The following is a 22,571-nucleotide window of genomic DNA, read 5'->3' as shown; positions in this document are numbered from 1 at the left end:
TTTTTTCTAAAATAAATTTTAATTTAATTTTAATTTAATTTATGTTTAATTAATTTACAAAGTAGAATTTACGAAAAGAATAAATATTTATATTCTATAGTTTTCATCTATAAAAAAATTATAATTTTAATTATCAATTATTTATATATTGATTATAATCAATTTTAATTAAAGAATTAAAAGAAATAAAAGCTAAGAAAATAGATTGACAACCCTTGCTAATAAAGAATCCAGATTTGAAAAATCTTCATGTATGAGCCGTTCTACAAATACTCGTCGAATTGACGACGAACAAGGGTCGAGGGGAAATATAGTGGTGGTTTCGTTATATATTCGTTATAGAGCGAAGGTGATTCTAATGGTCGTAGTTGTTCTCTCAATCGATACACGCGCAGTGTTGTTTGTCTCATACTATGGAAATGTTACCGAAGCTGCTCGTTTTTCATGAACATTAAAAAGACATCTAATTCCGAGATTTTACAAAATCATTTTGAGCAAAAATATTAATTGAAAAATGTGAAGTTATAGAAATATAAAGAGATTGTAAAACAAAATAATTATTGCCAAAAAAGTTCGAGAGTTCTCGTACGAGTTTTCGACTTGTCGTCCTTTCATTGATTTCTAAAATATCAACGCCGCGCGCAAAAATCCAAAAGTGTAATGTGATTGTCATATGAAAATAAAACCGACACAAGAATTTTTCACAATTAATCATAAATAGAAAGTGTGATATTTTTTTTTGCAAAATATGTTTTGTGAAAATTGCCGACTCGAATATAGTTATCATTAGCTGAGGCAATGCTATATTAATCACATATCACGAAATTATAATTGAATTATGCTCAGTCGAATTCTACAGTGCAAGTAATCTACTTTTGACTGAATGAAATTCCAATTGAACAGTAATATTATTCCTGCAATAGTTTGCTGTCAATTCTATCCTAAGACACATCATCATTCTATAAGGTGATACATTTAAACATAACAAGCTGTGTTTTACATGCATGATGATGGTGTAAACGCGGTAAACAGCTGTTGTCACAGTTTCTTCAGAGACAAGCGATACGATAACATCGATAGTGACTTCCTATCGAATCTACAAAATTATCTTTCTTTGTATTACAAGTGTATCTATCATCAACGAAATCTATCATACTTTGATTTTAAATAAAATTGACCAGAACAATCAATAACTGATGTCTTGGATTGAATGTATTAATTGTCGTTGAACGACACGTTTAAAAAATCAAGAAATGGAAATACTTGCCTGTAGAAGGAACGTGAAGAAGGTGTTACGTTTTACAAAAATCTTTTATTAACCAGGTACGAAAAAATATATTATATCATTAAAACAAGTTATTTTATATTTAATATCGAAAATAATAATCATATATTTCTACTGAAATTTATATAAAAGAGTATGTATGAATTTCATATATATCTTCTAATTAACGTTAATCATCAATTAAATATAGTTATCATGCGCGTGTTGAAGTCTATGCGTATTGTAATGATTGTCATTGCGCACGGATGTCGACGTTTCCATACGAATATCAAAGCAAAGCGAACAGGGTGCTTGCGTCAGTCAGCCAGAGTCAGAGACTGATCACTGACGAACAAAATTTCTGTTACGCGTTACGAAAGCTATGGAAATTTAACGAGTACACATATACGTTACCAGACCACGTGCCATTTCTGTTTCTTATCTGTTAGCTACATTATAATACAACATTCGCATAACACATAATTGTTATATTTATCATACTAAGTGATTTTATTCTAGTAGTATATAAAATCATTTTGACAAATGATTAATTTATTAGAAAATATACATGTACTTATATTCATCATATTATAAGAGGTGTACAATTCAATGTAAAAAATTGAAAAAAACAAAAACGAACAGAAATGTGAATATTTTATTTTTTTCGTTTTTAATATTGATAAAAAAATTAAATGATTTTCTTTTTTTTTTTTAATTTGTTTGAAATTGTTCTGTCTATTTCATTTTATGTACACACGTTGTGTAAATTGAATATATATGTATAGGCATTGTCTGTTTTATTATATGAAAGTGTTAATAAATATTTATCTTTCGCGAACATCTTGTAATCTGAGTATTCGTTAATTTTCTATTGCATTAAACGTTTTTTCTTTTTCGAATTTCAAGAAAAAAATATTTTCTTAATTAATAATTATACAATAAACATGAAATAAGAATACATGTTAAAAACAATACTATTATCTCATCGATTGAGTGATCAGAACATAAAAATGAACATATGTTATTTGTATTATATTTTGTTTCTCAATGATATTTACTATGTGATTAGTTTATTTATTGTATATATTTGATTTTTATTCTATGCAGCTATGAAACTATGAAAATTAATTAATTCATTACTAACTAAGTTTCAGCATAAAAGTTTTTCTCATTTTTATCGATTATTGTCTATCGATGAGAGAAATAAATGAAAACAAAATAAAAAATAAATACATAAGGAGAGAAATATATCGCATTTGCCATGGTAAATAAAAAGAAATAAGAAAAAAACGAGAAAAATGTCAAAGAAGAAACATAAAAGGTTGCGGAAACGCAAACTCTGTTATACCTAACAATGTCCACCTCGTTGATGCAAGGTTGACACGTGTAATCGTGTATATTTAAATAAAGCTACATACACACCCTATACATGAGCTTTATTCGTAGGCGTTTATGATCGACTTATATGAGTGAACATGAATCGATAAATTAACGTGCCATCATGTGTGTCTGATGACACGTTCCAAGGCTTGTAACTGTAATAATAAATTCCTGTAAAAATGCACGCTTCGATGAAATCTTTAATGACGTTATATTGACGCAAGATGAATATTATTACATATATAATAAGATAAGATTTTTTAAACATTTTCAAACATATTCCTATATTTCAATAATAATTTCTTAAATTATAAAGCTATAAAAATAATAAAATATTCTTCTATATATATTCCATGTTATATTTTTTTAAAAGAAAGAAGATATAACCAATTTTACACAGAATTATTAATAAATAATTTTAAAAAGAATTCTAAAAACAATGATTTTCAACTTTAATAATCAAATACTTATTTTTATTTAATAAGTAATGTAAATAATGTAAATAATAATTAATGTAAATAGCAGAGAAAGAAATTTGTGAACAAAATTTTAATTTTACATATTTTATGTGATACTTGTTGATTTTTGTTGATCAAGCTGATAATTAATGATGTTGCAGATGGTTTGTGGCAGTGATGCCCTCGTCGGAGGAGGAAAGTCAGTGGCTCGTTGGCAGCGGGGGTGGTCTTGCATCTTCCGGTGGTGGCACGATATCCGGAACTGGAGAACGTACGTTAAACATTAGAGGAGGATTATATACTGAAGAGATGACGACTCAACCAACGAACACGAACACTGCAAGTGTGAACACAGGTTCAGCCGATTCTGCTGAACATGATCTTATTGATTCTACTGCAGATGCAACACTTTTAGCACAATTTCACGAAGATGCCATTAAGCAGGTGTGTTATCCTATTTTCATTTCATTTTTTTCACTTCAAATATATATTTATTAGGGTTTACATTAAAATGAGTAAAATGTTTATATTAAAATGAATTTAGTTTTAGTTGAGTACAATTCTAAAGCTTTTTTTTTTAGAAAAAACAATTTTTTGAAAAATTATTTTATTATAAATTTTATTTTTTATAATTAAATAATTATATAAACTTTTAGAATATTTATTTGTACTTTTTATATGTAATATTAGTTATAAAATATAAAATACCATTTATAAAAAGTTTAAAAAAAAGAAAAAAGATATCATTATATTACTATATTTATTTTATATAATTATTTTAATATTTAAAATTAATTTTATGCACATTGCAAATAATAAAATTAATAAAATTACAAAATTCTAAAAGCACTAAGAAGTACTGTACCAAAGTTCTTAATTAAAATTTGAATTACATTGTCAATTGCGATTATCGAATTATCGATTATCGATCAAAAATTTTTAGAATGTTTTTTTCTAAAGCGTGAAACTGATTATAAATCAATGAATTTATACAAATTTAAAATCTATTTTTGCATTGATTATTATAACGCGTTATCGATATATCGAAATAAAATATTAAATTTTGATTAATCGAATAACAAAAACATAACCTATAGTAAATGGCGTCCTTTTTATTCAAGTTATTTTTTTTAGTTCCTTAATTACCCTTTCACTGCCAGTGTTTTAGATTTTTTTAAAGTGTCAATATGGATGAAGTTTTAGATGAATCAATTGTAAAAACAAAATATGAGTCAAGAGAGATACCAGGCTATCTAAATGATTTTCCAGTAAATAGATTTCCTATAATTTATATTTTGAAGGTTATATTGTTATACATATATATTTTTATAAAATATATAAATGTATAGCAATTATTTATCATTTATATTGCTTAAATAAAATTATATTTAATAAATAATGATGCAAAAGATCTAATTATTTATTATCTTGTGTTATATTATATTATATTATATTATATTATATTATACTATATTATATTATATTATATTAAATTATTAATTATTTTTTAGGCTGGTGTTGGTTACTTCCAATTATTAGCTGCTCTATGCACAGGTTTGAGTCTTGCAGCAGATACTGTTGAATTTTTTGTTGTACCATATATTTTACCAAGTACTGAAGTTGAACTTTGCATTGAGGACAATGAAAAAGGATGGCTCAGTTAGTTTTTATTTTATTTTGTATAAAATATTTTTCTATAATAATTACTCTTATGCTTTTTTCTTATAGGTAATATTACTTTAATGGGCCTTGCACTAGGTGGATTATTTTGGGGTGGTTTGGGAGATAGAATTGGTAGACGAAGATCTTTATTATCTGCAATGGCTGTTCATGCTTTATTTAGTGGTGTTGCAACTTTTATGCCAACTTATGGAACTTTTATGTGTGCTAGATTTTGTTCTGCAATTGGGTAAGATGTTTTTTTTTTGTATTTATATTTAAATAAATTTTAAATTTCATTCAAAAAAAAGTTACATTTTATTTCATTTTATTTTATAGAGTAGGAGGATCTTTACCATTAGCATTTACATATCTCGCAGAATGTTGTCCAAGATTAAGCAGAAGTAGATGGGTTGGTCTATTAGTAGCAGCAGGAGCATTGGGAGGTGTATATGCAGCTCTTTTAGCATGGGTAGTAGTTCCTACAACTGGAGAAATGGTAGTTCTTGAAAATAAAGAACATTTCAGTGCTTGGCATCGTTTTCTTTTACTTTGCTGTTTACCTGCATTATGTTCTACTATTGGGCTTATTTTTCTACCAGAAAGTCCAAGATATTTGGTAGAAGTTGGCAGAGATGTGGAGGCAATGATGGTTTATCAGGTATTTTTCATTATGTATATTTATATTTAAAAAATTTTTGTTTTTATATCTAAGATATTATATTTTTTTAGAAAATATATAAAAAAAATAATACGCGGAAAGGTGCAACAGGCGCACAATATCAACTTTCTGAATTAGAGCTTCCAACTAAAAGGCCTCGTGGATTAGCACCTCCATCTCCTAGTAATCATACTAGTGTTTTGGCTGATATAATTTATTCCATTGAGATGGTATAAATAACATATATATTTTTTTATTTCAATATAATTTACAAAATTTATACCATTTTTTACATTTAATTAACATCTAATTTTTATTAAATTTTCAGTTCTGGAATTCCTTTTTAGAATTATTTGTATCACCTCATTTGCGCGTTACAGTAGTGCTTATAATTATTTGGTCAACTGTATCATTTGGGTATGTATTTTTATTAAATATTTCATTTATTTTTATTTTTCAATATTCTGATTTTATTTTTTTTTTTTCAGATTATATGGTCTTATGGTATGGTGTCCCGAGTATCTTAAACTTTTGCGTGCTACAGAATATAAAGCTCATAAAGTTCTATTTCATGATGAAATACATCAAGGAAAAACATTCAATGGTTCTTTAGAAAATTGTCAATATAAAGATTCAACATTTTTGAATTGCAAGTAAGTAGATATAAAAAGAAGTATATAAAATTAAGATTGGTTTTTTATAACAGAATTTTTGTTTCAGATTCAGTAAAATGGTATTCAGTCACGTAGATTTCGATAATTGTACTTTTCAATCCGTAGAATTTAATAACATAAAGTCTAGTAAAACTCATTTTACACACAGTATTATTGTGCATTCAAAGTATGCATTTAAAATAACAATATTTGGTGTTTTCTTAAATGTAAAATATATATTCTTATCTATTCTTCTAGATTTGTAGATACGGATTTATCTGCACAAGTTTTTACAAATTGCACACTTGAAAATAATACAGAATTAAGTTTAAGAGGACCGTGTCCGACTCTCGATTTGGATTATAATATTTACATAGAAGAAGTATTACATGGTCATCTTGTTGCTCAATTATCCTTTGTGCCTGCTGCTGCTTTAGCAGGGCTAGCACTTACTGTGTTTCAACGGCCAAAGATGATTGGTATTTCATTATTTTTCTCCTCAATAGCTGCTTTATGTTTAATTTTAGTGGGCACAAATAGTTCTGCAGTGCTTGGTTTTGAAGGTGGTTTTATAGCAGTTTTTGCTATTGCTTGGACATCTCTTACATTGGTTACAATTGAGAGCTTCCCAATCCATTTAAGGTAAATTTCGTTTTGACTTTTATTTCACTAAAGAAAATTTAAAAAAAAATAGATTAATAGTAAGATAATATTAATTTTTACAGGTGTACTGGTTTCGGTTTTATAGCAGGCGTCATAAGAATATGTGGTTTAATAGGAACTACAACTTATAAAACTTTAGTTAGCGCACCTCTTATTGCGCCTGCATTGCTAACCGCATTACCATTATTAGTAGCTAGTGTTGCAACATTCAAATTGCCTCATACACATACAGTTTTCTTGTAAGGATATTATGAGTAAGTGAAAAAAAAAACAGAGATGTGTCATATAAAAGACGTTTTTAATCTTTTAATATTTTAATGAATCATTTATGGAATCCGTTAATAATTTCATTTGATATTCTTACATGATATAAAAAATTTCGTGAGAATGTTATTAAATCTAAAAGTTCAGTTTTTAGTAGGAATATTTGGACAAACATTATGTAAAACGAAATGTTTTCGACTTCTTAAATTTATAAATTTAATAATTATTTTTTTTTTTTTTGAAGTGTGACTTCGTACAAAATGGCATATCCTAAATTATTGAATGAAACGATAAATCGTGATTTACATAAAAATTTGAGTATATTAAGCGCACAGAGGTTCAAAATTAACTATCTTGTACGCTACGATATGGATTTTCTATAAAATTTTAATATGTGTGTTTTAAGTGCTGTTAAAAGCAATTGTTATAGTAGAAAAATCTTAGAAAAAAGTATATGGAGATTTAATATTTAAATCATATTAGACGAAATTTCATGTAAAACTTATACTCCAAGATTTTATTCCATCTAACATAAAAGTCATTATTCAATTCATTCTTCATAAAAAAAAAAGTATAATGCACATATATTTATAAAGTTATTTTAATAAGGCAATAGCCATGAAACGTGTCAATTTTAATGGATGAAAAAAAAAAGTGAAATTCCTCATCCATACTGATACGTCAAAATATAACAAAAAATTAAACATTAGAAAATTCTGCTTATTAAATATGCATTTGAATATTTGGAATAGAAAAATAGAGAATGTTATTTATAGTATGTATTTTTTTTGTTTACAATTAGATTAGATAGACTATGCATGATTCCAAAATTATTACATTTTAAGTATTTCAATTGAAAAAGTTTGCCAAGGACAGTATCGTGAAAATTTTTATATTTACAATTGCTATATACGCTTTTGCTATTTGAGAAATTAAAAATATATGTATACATATACATATACGTATACATATTCTAAGAAAATAGATAGGGAATCTCGAATCGAGTAATAATAAATTCTTTCTACTGTGAAAGAAAGGTAATCAAGCAAAGATATATTCAGTATACTTTTGCTTTTTAATAATTAACTAGCTTATATTTACTCTTAATATTAGATTTGATTAAAAAGCATTATCCATGCAATCCATGTAAATGCTGCCGTTCGTAAATTCCCTCAAAAGTAAAGAGTTGGAATCAAGAGATGGAAGCTGTAGCTTCATTATAAATTTGAGAGATTATTGTCTCTAGTCAACTTTTAATCATCTTTAAGCTTATAAAATGCGAATGAACTTCAAAAAAAAAGCGCGTCAATCTTTCTAACACTTTCAAACGAAGTAGATAATATTATTTTCCACAAAAAGAATATATACTATCATCTTACTTATAAAATTTGCTAATTGTATTTTGCAATTTATACTTGGCTAGAATTTCATTGTTATTGCGGAAAAGAAACCGTGATAACATGCCAAAGCGAAAAAAAGTACTGGTTCCTCAGAACGGATGACTATTTTTAGGCAATAAGAATATAAAATAAGTTTTATGATATGATTATTGAAATATCTCATTCTTATATATTGAAACTTAAAATATTACTAAGTATTTAAGGAAGTTTATTAGTGAGATAAAAATAAACTGCTGTTGGCAAACTTAATCATATAAAAATCTACGTCCCATCATGGTTAGTGAATTTTTCATATCAAATTGTTGATATTTAATTTAAAAATAGAAAAAAAATGGTAATATTATAAATCGAGTGCTATGGCTAGTGTTATTTAAAAAGAAGTAGAAACGAGTTAAAATTATTTTATTATTCGCACAAGTTTCCATATAATAATTCTATTTTTTTATTAAAAAAAAAATAATAACGTAATGATTTTAATACTTAAAAAAATTGCTCGTTTCTATTTCCGCAAATTGTATTTATAAATTTGACAATGAAACAAGTCTGTGCTAGCATTATAAATTATAAAGATAATCACTATGAATGAAAATATTGGTTCTTTCTTTTTTTTTTTAAATCAATCAAAATCAATAGATTTTAATAATAAATATTATCATAAAAGATCTCTAGAAATTTTTTTTTAAATATTGCTGGCACACGCAGTTTCACTTAATTAAATCGTACTGCTATAATATTAAATTTATCATCGCCCGTAGATAATATATTTTAATCGACATATCACTTATGAACGAACACTTTAGATTCATAGGCTTTAATTAGAATAAGTGTATTTAGAAATGTACCAGGAATCATAAAATATTAAATTTCAAAAATTAATAAAATAGCAGTGTGTATATATATATATATATATATATATATATATATATATATATATATTCTTTATATATATATACATATATATATATATAAAGAAAACTGCTAAATAGTTATTAATAATTGAAAATCTTTTTTAGCGATAATAATTGGTCAACAATAATAAATACTTTGATTACGGATTAGTTATCAACAGATCAAATGATGATGATTTACAAAGATTATGTAAAATATTCAAGTAAAATATTTTGAAAATTATTTAAATAATATGTAATTATAATGTTATATTATATAAGTATAATATTATATTTTAATATTATTTTTATCTTAAAAAATAATTGCAAATAATTGTATACAACGTTTTTCTTTTTTCGATATTATAAAAAGTTAATATCCAATTCTATTAATAATATAATAATAATAATAATATCCAATTCAAAGATATATCAATATTATAATATATAATGGTTTTGTATTTGATAAAATTTTTTATAAACATTTATTTTATTTCTTTGTTTTATTTTGTTTAAATTAAAAATAAGGATCAGTTGATAATTACCGTACTTTTTATATTTGATTTTATAAGAGATTTTTTGACTTTTAAATAAATAATATTTAATTAATTAAACAGACAGAAGCACATTTAATGATAAAAAAAGAAAAAGATTTTAATTTTTTGAAACTTAATTCTGGTTGCATCTTCTATTAATTTCCATGATACATTTTTATATTTTAAGTATATGATTCAATTTCAGAATAAAATACTTGCAATTTTTATTTTTTCTTTTTAAAAAAAGATATTTATTCTATTAAATTACGAATTATTTTGTTTACATATAGCATTTTCAATGTATATCTATTTTACATAACTCATTAATATTTACATAATTGATTTGTTGATCATGTAAAACATTTTAATTATTATTATTATAAATGGAAGATAATATTTATCAAGTTATGCAATCAGTACTTAAAAAAGTGGATTTATACTAATACTATTTGCTAAATACAATAGCTCATTAAAAGACATTAATTTGAAAAAGTAGTAGAATATTGCGCATTAGAACATTCATTTGAATACTCATAAAATATTCAGTCGATTTAATACAGACTGCTAATTATAAGGTAGATACAGAGTAATAAAGTAAATCTTCTTTACATTTGATCAGTTATATTAAAAATATTTTTTTCTATGCTTTCTATTACAAGAAATATATAATTCTTTCCTTTCTTAATATAAACAAATTTAGTATTTAACTTTTTATATACGAAAAACTTTATTATATATTTAGATTGTTATTTTAAAAATTATTTAGATCAAAAAAAAATATATGAATAAATTTTTTAAATATTTCTGATATTTCAAATGTCAATAGCTGCGGTTTTTTGAACAGATTTTTCGAAAAACTCAAAAAACAAAATATAAAAGAATAAAAACTCAAAAATATAAAAGAATAAAGTGATTCAATGCTTCATAAAAGATATGTATAATTGGTTAATTTATATTACAGCAATACATATAAAAAAAAAAATCGTTGAAACGATTGCAATTATAGCTTCTAAATATAAATGTATATTTATCTCGTAATACTTTTAGAGCACTCATTTCACAACAACTTGTATATAATTTGTAAGAAAAAATCGATATGCTAATTTACAAATTTCATGGCAATATGTAGTAAATTATTCGTAATATTGACTGTCATAATAATTATGATCGTTATTAATGTCATGTATAGCTCAGTCATTTTAATTGAATTCGATCTCTCGAACCGACACAGCTTGTATACCGTATAAAAAAAGACATCAAATTTTGAAAGAATTTCTACGTTTTATTTTATAATATTGATAAACGATATAAAAACATTTAGAATTATAAAGTAAAAACACGTAAAGGAAGTATTTGACAAATCGATGCGAGCAGTTGCAATTCGAGAATCGAATTGGACACTACAGATACTATGTATGTATCTATGTATGTATATCTTTTATTCCACTATAATTCTATCACAAATGACAGAAATATTTAAGAATAGTCAAACAAAGAAACCTAAATTCTGTATTCGCTCAGCTTTTTAAGTTAGTAAAAAATATATTTGAAATAAGAAGAATGAATTTATTATCGATATTATACCTTCTATTTATATTTTAAAGAATAAATTTTTTTTTAATATTATTTTTAAAATAATTTTATTATTTTAAATCTTAATAATTTTTGAAATCAAAAATCATTTATGATTATAATTAATTATAATAATTGTTTAATTTTATTATAATGATATTTATTTTCATTCTATTGAACAATTAAATATTCGAATATAATTATATGTTTCAAACAAACTTACAAAATATATTCTAATAATTAATTATATCTTAATGATTTATTTTTAAATTTCTATAATTATTCTTATTCTCATATAGATAGATAAAAGAATATATTATGTGTAAAAAAGAAAGATCTTATTTTTTTTAAATTTAACTTTTTTTTAATTTACATTCAGAAGCAGAAATTATATTGAATTAAATTGAATATAATTTTTAAGTCATTTTAAATGTTAAGATTTTTTTTATGATACAGGATATGAAAGATAAAATTTTGTAAAATAATGTTTAAATGTTTTTCTTATATTGCCTCTAAGTTAAAATTACTTATTATTCTACTATTTTCATCAGTAATAGAAGATAAAGAAGTATTATTGTCGGTATAAAGAACATTTTCTTCCTTATCGATTGTAAATTTTAAAGAAAAGTATTTATCGGTAAATTTTAAGTAATAAACAATCTTTTCGTATATACGTATATAAAGTGGATATAGAAGATTATTAAAATATGTGAAAATATAAATTTAACTTGATAAAATATAATTAAGTATCTTTTTACACATAAATGTAAGTACAATAAAACAATAGTTATAGTTTTAAGTAATTAAGTTAGAGATCAAGCAAAATTATTAATTTAGAAGATATAAATTCTTAAAGAAATATTGTACCTATAATATTCCTTTGACATTTTCCATTGCTTATTGACCTTGAGCTTGACCTTGGATGAGAAGAAGTAGTTATAAGAAGTAGTATGAAGATAATCATGTTGAACGAGCCCTGACCTAACCTATTCTAGGCTATGTCTCCGTTCTTTATATACAGACAAAGCCTAGGAGAGGCTAAATCAAGTTACTCTGTCCCCTAGTCAAGTCATTTAATTACATTGTTATTGGATAAATTTTGTAACATGAATTTCTCTTACGTATTTTTTTATGTTTAATATATGAATTAATTTATTGTAATAATTTTTTAAGAATATCTTCTCTTTTCTATTCTAGTGACATTTTGCTTTTAAATTTAAACAAGTAATCTATTATTTATTTATTTTTTTTATGCCATACAGCCATAAAGGAAAAGTCAATCTTGCCAGTATACGAAGTTTTTTCGAAGGAACTCTTTTTACGACAGTGCTTCGGACGGCACAAAGAAAGCGTGTCATGCCTAAAAATACGCAAGGCACGCAGGTAGATGTGAAGAGGTCGTAGGGACTGGGAGGGAATAAAAAAAAGGCAAAGGAATTGCACAAGAGCAGCGATTTGGTATTCAAATCGCTAGGCATGTTCCCGCCTCTCTCGTGGCACAGGACCTCCTCCTCCTGTAGCAATAATACGAAGGTCTCTGTTTAAATGTTTTCATTGCTTGTTCTTCCTCCACCTTCACTTCTTCTATCTTTTGCTCCTCCTCTCTGTTCCTTCTCGTTTTTTTCTCAAGTCGTCTCTTAATGTTAAATATTTTTCTTATCATATTTTTTATTTTGGATTATTTTATTATTTTATTTTTTCTTTTTTTTTTATATATTTTTTTTTTTATATTTCATTATGTGGTAAATGAGAAAAATAAAAAAAAACAATATTTAATCGAACACTTTTATCAATGCATTTACAATATAATTTCAATATTTATTGCAGGAGGAATTCGATCAACTGTTTAATTCACATTGATATTAAATTACTCGTTCACTTCCTAAGAGAAACGTCCTCGAGAAACTTCAATGCGAGAACTAACAGAGGCGTGGAGACTTTAACGACCGCACGTGCAATGTCTGACTAGCACGGTTACATAAAGTCAGAATCATCGACAAAGGCTTGGTTATTTCGTGTTTCCGAATGTTTCACTTTCTCCTGTGGCATCCGTATACTTTGGAATGAAGCTGTTCCATATCGCTGTATCCAAGAATTAAAATATCGATGTTTCATCGTAGTTACAATGTACACGATCGCTCAACCGGATACTAAACGTTCACCAGGATAAAAACTTTCTTATTTATTTAGAACTGGAGCATTTCACATCTGACAAACTTATGCATATTAATGTATCGGAATCTATTGCACTCGTGGCAAAATTATCGCAAAATGTTTTAGTATTTTCGAAATCGAATACAATTAATAACGATTTCCCACTTAGATTAACGTCACGCCAATAAAGATTTGTAAATATATCCTGTTCATTGTGAAATCTCTTCAATAATCCAGGGTTTTCCCGCGTGTCATCGCACATTACACTGATACCAAAAGCATCACAGACAATAGCACGCGAAATAGACAGAGGAACGGTCATTTATGTATTGATCGAAAGAAATCAACCACATAGTCGGAAAAGACAACGAAAACTCACGTGTCTTTCGAAAGATAAAATGTAAGGAATCGGTTAACGAAAACAGTGATTGGTATACGTGGCACCGGATTGGCCTGTGGCATACCTTGACAACACGCACGGTATGTGCGCACATCGGCAACCTGTGCACCCACTAACCACTAACCGCCGAACCACGGGAGGCCAACGTGTGCGCGCGCCAGGATAATATATGTATCTATGTGCGTTAACCACGTGAGAGCGGCCAGCATCTTTTCTTGGGGTCTCTTAGGTGGGGACTTAACTTAACCTATGGACTGCTCTTTGTCTCTATCTTTCTCTTGAACCTTGAATCCTCGGAAAATCGCTAGAACTTTAATATATCAGTGAATTTTTATGCAATCGCACGATTTTCATTTCTAAAAATCATTTCATTTTTTTAAATCATTAATTCAACTAATTAAATAAAAAAGAAAGTTTCCATTCGAATTCCTTTTTGCAAATTTCTTCTCTTCTTTTTGCTTTTTTAACGAGTTGCATTATCTGGAGAAGAACAGTTTTTCAATAGAAATAAAAGATAATGTTTATAAATAGATTATCTTCAATCTGCTATCTTATAAATGAAGATCTATTTTTTTTTTTTCATAACAAAATATAACTAACGGGATGTCGTTATATTTGTTTATTAAGTACATTTCCTCGCGCAATTACTGTCGTTTTTTACTTTCATTATTCTACTACCATTTAATCAACATGGTAGTTAGTATCAATGTCTCGTTTGCTAAGGTAGGCGCTTACTTTTTTATTCGCCACCCCGTAGACGGCGAGTTCTCACTCAACATTCTCGGCAATCTCTGATCGACGAGTTTTTATGAAGGTCGTACGAACTACGTGAGTCTACCCACTTATCCAGCTGCATCGCTAATATAAATGTTTATGCTATTTGTGATTGCGTGAAATGTGTGAAAAATGGATCAAAATTATGCATATTATATACAACATAATACATATATAATATGTTAAACATGTTAAATGTTAAAATGTAATATAAAAATAATAACTTGAATAATGATTTTACCAAATTTAACTATTACATATCTATGTTTTCAATTTTTGTTATTCGATTTTCAGAAGAATGACTCAAATTTATAAAACATTATAATGTTCTCCAAAGTATAGGTAGAAGGTTGGACAAGACATAAGTTCAAAGAAGTTGTAACTTTATAGCAATAATTGTGATCTTTTGAAATAATAATATTTGAATGAATTTTCAATACAAAAATTTCAACGTTTATCATTTCTTTGATTAAAATTTTTTAAAATATGAATATAATAATTTATAATATATAATAATTACTTGAGATAACGAGTCAATTGAATTAATGTTAAACATATTCATTAATTAGATACACATATTCGTTTCAGAAATAACCATGTTAGTTATAGAAACTATTTTATTCTTTTGACAGAATATCGGATTTGTAACAAGAAATTTTATTTTACAATTGACAATATTTCGAATTCTCATTTGCAACTTTGAAGATGAAGATGGCGGCGGACTACGGTAATTTATTAACTAGTCCAGCAAGTCAAACCTGTTGGTTCCCTGCTGATGTGTTTTGCTTCTCGTGTCTGAACGCGAAGTACTGGAGTTCTTTGATATCTTTCTATAGAAAACTGTTTCTTAATTCTTATTATTTTAACGATCTCTTTTTGCAGATCCATTTACCATTTCATTTGTACTAAATTATCTTCTTATTCAAAATTTTCTCTCATATGGGCTGACAATAGGTTTTCTACTTCATGATATACGGCGCGGTATATGCATATAATTTCAATTTATTTTTACTGAATAATCTTTTTGTTCCATCCACGTCAGATCAGCAAAATTTTTACATTCTTGTTTTTTCATTACCACAGATCTATGATATCATATTCACATTGTCGATCTAAAAAATTTTAAAAATAATAGTTACGCCGATATTTCTCCAGAGAAATATAACTAAAAAGAAGATTATAGTATCAAAGTCGGAAGAAAATTGTATCGCAGCGAATATGATTTTTTCTAAGTTGTTTATTAATTCATATCTAATTCATATTTTTTTATAATACATATCTTTTAAAATATTGTAAAAAATGCACAATATAATTTCAAGACGTTTATTTGAATTCCATGGATTCTTCTGTTGCGCTCTTGGCTCTTAACGGTTCGATATTATGCCAGTACTGTGATTCGTAATGGCGAGCAGCCAGCGGGTAGGAAATTCTCCAGCAGTGATGTAAAAAAGTAGTGCCCGGAGGCATTTTTTTATCACGGCGCCACTCATATGAAGTCTCCCTTTCGTAAACTATACATATTAAAATAAAATGCTTTATCTTTTAATTTTTCCATTTATATCAATTAATAATCATTCTATTCGCTTTTTTTTATAAATCCTTAATATTTATATGATTTATTAATTATTATTATTTATAAACTCGATATCTTGGTATATTAATTTAGTAAAAGTATTTAATCGACGTTTATTTGAAAGTCTACTATGTATGCAGATGACCCTGACATTTACGCTGATGCATTTCACATATGCTACGCGTATGTTGAACACTAACTGTTATTCACATCGACGTGCTCTGTCTGCAACACAGCTTCGAAATGAGTTGGTCTCTTGTATAATATTGCTTGTTTAATTTCGATGCAAACTACAAGTGCATCGTTTTTGTACTCTTCGTCACGTTGTATTACTCACGATAAGAATATAATCACGATACGAATAGAGTTATCAAAGAGTAGTGCAATTTAAAAAACTATACAATTCAATGTTTTGTATTTAATAAGGATGTTAAAGGAATCGAACAATTCTTTTTATCGTTGGTGTATTCATGTTTGCATATCTCTATCGGTGTATTGACATTAGCGCGACGAAAACGAGTAAGGAAGCCTGTTTAACGTACAAATATTGAGAAGCTACTAGATTCCTCTTACGCTTCGTATAACAGTCATGACGATAATGTGAAAAGTCATGAATATTAATTATAAAATTTATCAAATGTCTGAAATTTTAATTTAAAAAAATTCATACCATCAATCTTAAATTGGACAAAATTACACAAAATACAAATGTTTGCAATTTTGACTTATTTTCTTTTTAAAAAAAGAAAATAGTATATCAAATTGAATCTGTTTCAAAATATATGAATTTTACGTAAAAATTTCAAATAAATTTTAATTTGATTCAAACGCAGAATAGCTTTTACGGATTAATTGCAATGAAATATGTTTTACAAGAATTAAATCTTCGAAAGATAAAATTATACAAATAAAAATAAATGTTATATTTATATGGCATTGATATAAAAAATTTACAACAATCTACAATTACAAAATCTAAAATTTTAGTTAAGATTGACATTTTGAGAATTTAATGTTTAACGGATTGTCCTTGTCCAGCTTTTTTCTTTTTTATCTCTATCATCTTTTTTCTTCTCTTCGATAAACTTGTTTTTAATCTATTAATTTGCAGTTACATGTACACGTCAATGCAAATAATTTTATCATTTTCATTTTAATAATTGTTATTATTTGATATTTACATATATTACTATTTGTAAAAATATAAATATGATACATACAAAAATATATTAAAAATATATAAAAAGAAAAAATCTAAATTCAAATTTAATCTATTTTTTTGAAAAATTATTTTATTGTTTCTACAATAGTTAATCGTTTAAATTATTCATATAAATTAATCAACTTCATTGTTATCTCTAAAACTTCTTAACTGGAATTACAATGCAGAGACCTTGGGATATTGTAGATGAAGCGTGAAGATGTTTAAACCGCATTGAAGGTCATCAATAAGGACATCTTTTGAATCAATTATGGTCACAAGAAAAATGAAAAATGTATAAAAATATGCTTAAAGATACAAGTTTCAATCTTTAATTTTTATGAAGTATAATTTTTAATGTATTTTATTGTTTCATATATAAAACAGTAATAAGGGATATTTAATAAAGATATTTTTAAAAGATTAGAAACTTGATATTAATATCAATGAATTTTTTTGTTATTTCAAGTTAATTTATCCAAGAACTTCTAATAAAATTGATCGCATCTCTTGTGAGCTCATAAACGTGGGCGTAAACTTTTCAATAAAGTCAGTCTCGTTCGGATTCTTGAACGTGTGTATTGGGATCAATGACACGCCCGCAGATTCCCTGAGGTACACTCTAAGAGCTACGTAGAGGCATCCTGTAGAATTCCAACCACCTTCCTCGACTTCACAGCAGGACCTACTGGTTTCTATTTATATACCGCACGAGACCTTGCAGCTTACAGCTTGCGCGCTTACGGACTCGGTTCTCGATCTGTATAAATTTCTATCGTAACTATCGTTGTTATAAAAAATGATTATTTAATTTTTTATGAATATAGTAAATTTTATCAATCTTTTTGAACTTAATATTACTTAATATTAATCATTTATTTATATAGCAATATATATAATATTTGGTGTATAATATTGTTATATCAAATACTTTTTTTTAATGATAAAAAAAAAGTTGTTTTATAAAGAATATTATTATTATATACTTTTTTTCTAGATTTATTTTTGAGTGTTTAAGTATCATTTAAATATATTATATATATTAAACACAAATAAAATTATATTTAAAAAATTCAAAAGTGATTTTAGTAGAGTATGGAAATACGTTATCAAATTAAATATGGTAAGTAAATTATATCAATATGTATAATATTGCAATTGATTTATTTTTTATTCATTTATTTTCTATTGTATCTTCTAAATAGTAATGATAATAAGAAAAAAATTATACATTAAATTTCCATTTATATTACACCAACATTTATTATAGATTATGTTAAGTTAAGATGAAAAATACAAAATATGAAGAGTATATTAATATTTGTATTTGTATTTGTATTTTACAATAGTAATATGTTTATTTAAAATTTGACAATTGATGACGCCATCTATTACATAAATTGTTTACTATTGGGGATATTAAAGTGTTATCGCAAGTGTTATACCAAAATATTAACGTGCAATTTTTTTAAAGAAATTTTTAAATTTGAAAAAATATGGGTGATGGAATTTCAGAAATTTTTAATTCTTTTCAAGACTATTTAAATAACGAAGAAGAATTGCGCGAGGTATATTAATAATATGTTATATGTATTGAAATTAAGTCAAAATAATATAAATGTCAAATAATTATAATAGTATTTTAACAGTTTTTTTTTACAAAAAATCATCACATTACCTTATATGGTTTTCAATAAATTATTTCATAATAGTAAATAATATGAATTATTTTTTATCATTACTTCTTTTGTTAATTTTATGTATATTTTAGGTTAGAATGCATTGACATATCATATTGTTAATTTTTTAAAATAATTAATTTTAATAGTGGTTAAAAATATATTATGTGAAAAAAATTAAAATTATCTTTTTTTTGTGCCAAAGGAAATCCGTGCTATTGTAAAAGATCTTGAAAAAAGTGCCAGAGATATTCTGATGATATTGCAAAATATTCATAATGAAAATAATATGGAAGAAAACATAAGTATGTGTGTCTAATGAATTATAAAACTATTAAAATATTTTATTATTTTTTTCCCATTTATAGTTGTATCTCAATATTGTGCAACATCAAGAGAATTATTTAAAGATATACGTAAAAACTATATAAGACTTGCAGAAGTTGTACCAAGAGACCAATATTATAGATTTCATGATCAGTGGCGTTTTGTTACACAAAAATTATGTTTCTTAGCTTCTTTAATAATATATTTAGAAATTAAAGTTTTAGTCACCAAAGAAACTGTTGCAGAAATATTAGGAGGTATGTAATTATTTAAATAAATTTTATTTAATTTTTATTTATATGTGAAGAAAATTAAGTATATTTTATTTTTATATATTTTATTATTAAAATTGATAATGTATATTTATAGTTAAAAATAACAGAGAAGATGGTTTTCATTTGGACTTAGAAGATTACTTAATGGGTTTACTACAATTATCTGCTGAATTGGTAAGCATATCATACAATACTATATTGTCATTACTCACTCAAATATTATATTTCAGAGTCGTTTTGCTGTAAATAGTGTTACCAATGGTGATTATAATCGACCTATAGAAATAGCACGTTTTGTAAATGACCTAAATGCAGGTTTTAGACTTTTAAATTTGAAAAATGATTCTCTACGAAAACGTTTTGATGGCCTAAAATATGCTGTTAAAAAAGTGGAAGAAGTAGTTTATGATCTTACAATACGAGGTTTGAAACCATTTCCAAGTCCAGTTATTCAAGAAACAGAATAATTATATTTCAAAAAATATCTTATAAAAATAATATATATTATAATATATAATAAATTATTAAAATAGTTATTTTCATATTTATAAATCATAAAATTACGTTTAATTATCTTAAGTTTATATTATATTAAAAGTATTCATCAAACTTAGATAGAAAATTTCTACATATTGTTAAACAAAATTTCTATATATTATTATTTATATTTAATAACCTTCTACTAAATTTACTGTATTCAACAATTTTTCACCTTTAATATATCTTTCATAATTTTGAATAAAAAATTTTACAACATCTTGAGCGCGAGATGTACCTGAGATATGTGGTGAAATAGTAACCTATATAAAAATATTTAATTAGTTAAAGCTGGATTTAATTTTAATTAATAGTATTAATTAATATTTATGCTTTATTATAATATTACCTGTGGCAATGTCCATAATTTACTTTTTTTTGATAATGGTTCTTCTTCAAAAACATCTAAAATTGCTCCTAAAATCCATTGTTGCTCAAGAGCATGTAATAAATCTGCTTCTTTAATAATTGTACCTCGACCTATATTGATAAAAATACTACCCCGATTTTTACAATTTTGTAATACATTTCCATTTAATAATCCTAAAGTATTAGGTGTAGATGGTAAAACATTAATAATATAGTCACAGTTTGTTAGCATTTCAGACAAATATGCAGTTGTTCTATGTTCATCAAGATAATTTAAATTTTCTTTAAGTGGTGTTCTTGACATTCCCCATACAGTGGCTCCAAATATTTTTAGCTTTTCTGCAACTATAAAAATTGCAATTTTTATATAAAATAAATAAAATTCTTATATTTATTATTATTATTATTATAAAATAAATAATTACTTGATTTGCCAATATTTCCTAAACCTAGAATACCTACAGATAAATCACAAATAAGTCTATGATCAGAAATTTTTCCATCTTTTAACCATTCATTGTGTTTTTGATTTTGATATTGTTGTTTTTGATTACGTTCAAAATTAAAAATATGTGCTATCACATATTCAGACATGGCTAAACCAAAAGATTTATCTGAGAAGCGCGTAATAGAATAATTAATATTTTTATCTTTTAAATTTGAAACTAATGTTTCAATACCAGCCCATGTTGTTTGTACCCACTTTAAAGATGGTAATTTATTTGTATATGGTAAAAATAAATCGCAATCAGTTATTAATATATCTGCATTTTGTAATTTTGATAATGTATCACATTTATCTGAAATGAAAGAAATTCAAATTTAATTATATAATGAAGCTAATATAAAAACGAAAAAAAAATTTTTATAAATAATTTTTGAAAATTTTGCAGTAAAATATTAAAAAAAACTATAATATGTAAGTTGTAATGTAACTATATTCAAAGAACGTGTTAGAAATTTAAACAGGGTGAGTTTTCCGCCAATAACTAAATCTCAAATGCGCAAATACAGTATTCGGAAAAACGTAGTAATAAAAGTGCGTTTAAACACGTGCTTGCTAGTTTTGTGAGCCGAAGATATTCGAGCTCATTAGTATGAAAGAAAGTGTATGTCAAAAATAATACCTGGCGAAACGTCAAATATCATTAAGTTCGGAAGTTGCATTTGAAGATGGTAAGATAACCTAGGAATCGTGGACAGAATTGCAATATTCTGCGCCATATCAACACGTGCGAATATGATCTAACTTCAATAAAAGGTTTTTTTTTTATTAAATAAAACACATAATATTTAATTGTCATTAACATTAATTTTAAAATAATATAATTGATACCTGTTGTTAGATTTATTACTTCGATATTGCATCAATTTATCTAACCTACATTTCTTGTAGAACATAAGGGAATTTTTTGTAAATATTAATATGTATATTTTTTCATTTACATTTCAATTCTTTTCATTAGTTTTCATAATATAATAATATAATTATTATTTAAATTTCTCTAATTTTCTTTATTTTAATACATATATTATCTAAGAAAATTTAAATAACTGAAATATTTTTTTGTATAATGAAATGTTAAAATGCGTTAAAAGAATATTTAGTTAAACTAAATTGTGTTTTAATTTTAATATTGATATTGTAAATTAAAACAATAAATAATGTCATTGAATAAAATTAATCAATTTTCAATTCTTGTATTTCATGAAAAATTTAAAATTTGAAATATCCTCACATATGCGACGCTTGCGTATTATAGGTACTTAAAATACAAAACATATACTTATGTTATAATAATAACAAAAAATTCTTATTAAATTTAATAAATTCTTGATTTTTTTACTATTTAATTATTAACATAACATATATAAATATATATCA

General features: G+C 25.4%; 3 protein-coding genes and 1 long non-coding RNA gene across 7 annotated transcripts; 2 read left to right on the top strand and 2 right to left on the bottom strand.

The window, feature by feature from the left end:
- The first annotated feature begins 369 nt into the window (after nt 1-369).
- LOC107992917 (synaptic vesicle glycoprotein 2B) lies at nt 370-19,765 on the top strand. 4 transcript variants are annotated; one of them, XM_062084640.1, is made up of 17 exons: nt 370-1,323; nt 2,413-2,640; nt 2,711-3,546; nt 4,614-4,761; nt 4,831-5,011; nt 5,101-5,422; nt 5,494-5,652; nt 5,751-5,839; nt 5,911-6,075; nt 6,143-6,262; nt 6,334-6,717; nt 6,801-12,163; nt 12,660-12,930; nt 13,225-18,276; nt 18,497-18,622; nt 18,770-19,067; nt 19,547-19,765. In XM_062084640.1, the coding sequence occupies exons 3-12, from the start codon at nt 3,280-3,282 to the stop codon at nt 6,979-6,981; spliced, it is 2,016 nt and encodes a 671-aa protein (XP_061940624.1). In that variant the 5' UTR covers nt 370-1,323; nt 2,413-2,640; nt 2,711-3,279; the 3' UTR covers nt 6,982-12,163; nt 12,660-12,930; nt 13,225-18,276; nt 18,497-18,622; nt 18,770-19,067; nt 19,547-19,765. The 4 variants fall into 4 exon arrangements, with proteins under 4 accessions (XP_061940624.1, XP_061940623.1, XP_061940626.1 ...); XM_062084639.1 differs by lacking the exon at nt 2,413-2,640 and having other exon boundaries at nt 3,264-3,546; XM_062084642.1 differs by lacking the exons at nt 370-1,323; nt 2,413-2,640; nt 2,711-3,546 and adding an exon at nt 4,024-4,370 and having other exon boundaries at nt 6,801-6,992.
- Nucleotides 4,759-12,660, bottom strand: LOC133667274 (uncharacterized). The gene is made up of 2 exons (XR_009832608.1): nt 12,265-12,660; nt 4,759-6,744 (listed from the first exon to the last, which is right to left on the bottom strand). It is a non-coding gene; the product is annotated as an uncharacterized LOC133667274 (long non-coding RNA).
- LOC107998716 (translin) lies at nt 18,996-20,247 on the top strand. Its single transcript, XM_062085131.1, has 6 exons — nt 18,996-19,067; nt 19,384-19,483; nt 19,547-19,663; nt 19,715-19,762; nt 19,875-19,954; nt 20,011-20,247. The coding sequence occupies exons 1-6, from the start codon at nt 18,996-18,998 to the stop codon at nt 20,245-20,247; spliced, it is 654 nt and encodes a 217-aa protein (XP_061941115.1).
- Nucleotides 20,228-21,929, bottom strand: LOC107998715 (glyoxylate/hydroxypyruvate reductase A-like). Its single transcript, XM_028667114.2, has 4 exons — nt 21,814-21,929; nt 21,112-21,486; nt 20,667-21,031; nt 20,228-20,580 (listed from the first exon to the last, which is right to left on the bottom strand). Exons 1-4 carry the CDS (start codon nt 21,908-21,910, stop codon nt 20,449-20,451), a joined length of 969 nt encoding a protein of 322 aa, XP_028522915.1. The 5' UTR covers nt 21,911-21,929; the 3' UTR covers nt 20,228-20,448.
- Between the last annotated feature and the right edge of the window lie 642 nt (nt 21,930-22,571).

This window comes from Apis cerana, linkage group LG14 (assembly GCF_029169275.1).
Source record: "Apis cerana isolate GH-2021 linkage group LG14, AcerK_1.0, whole genome shotgun sequence".
Taxonomy (NCBI): domain Eukaryota; kingdom Metazoa; phylum Arthropoda; class Insecta; order Hymenoptera; family Apidae; genus Apis; species Apis cerana.
Note: the sequence above shows the minus strand (reverse complement) of the source record. Positions and strands in the feature narration are given on the sequence as shown.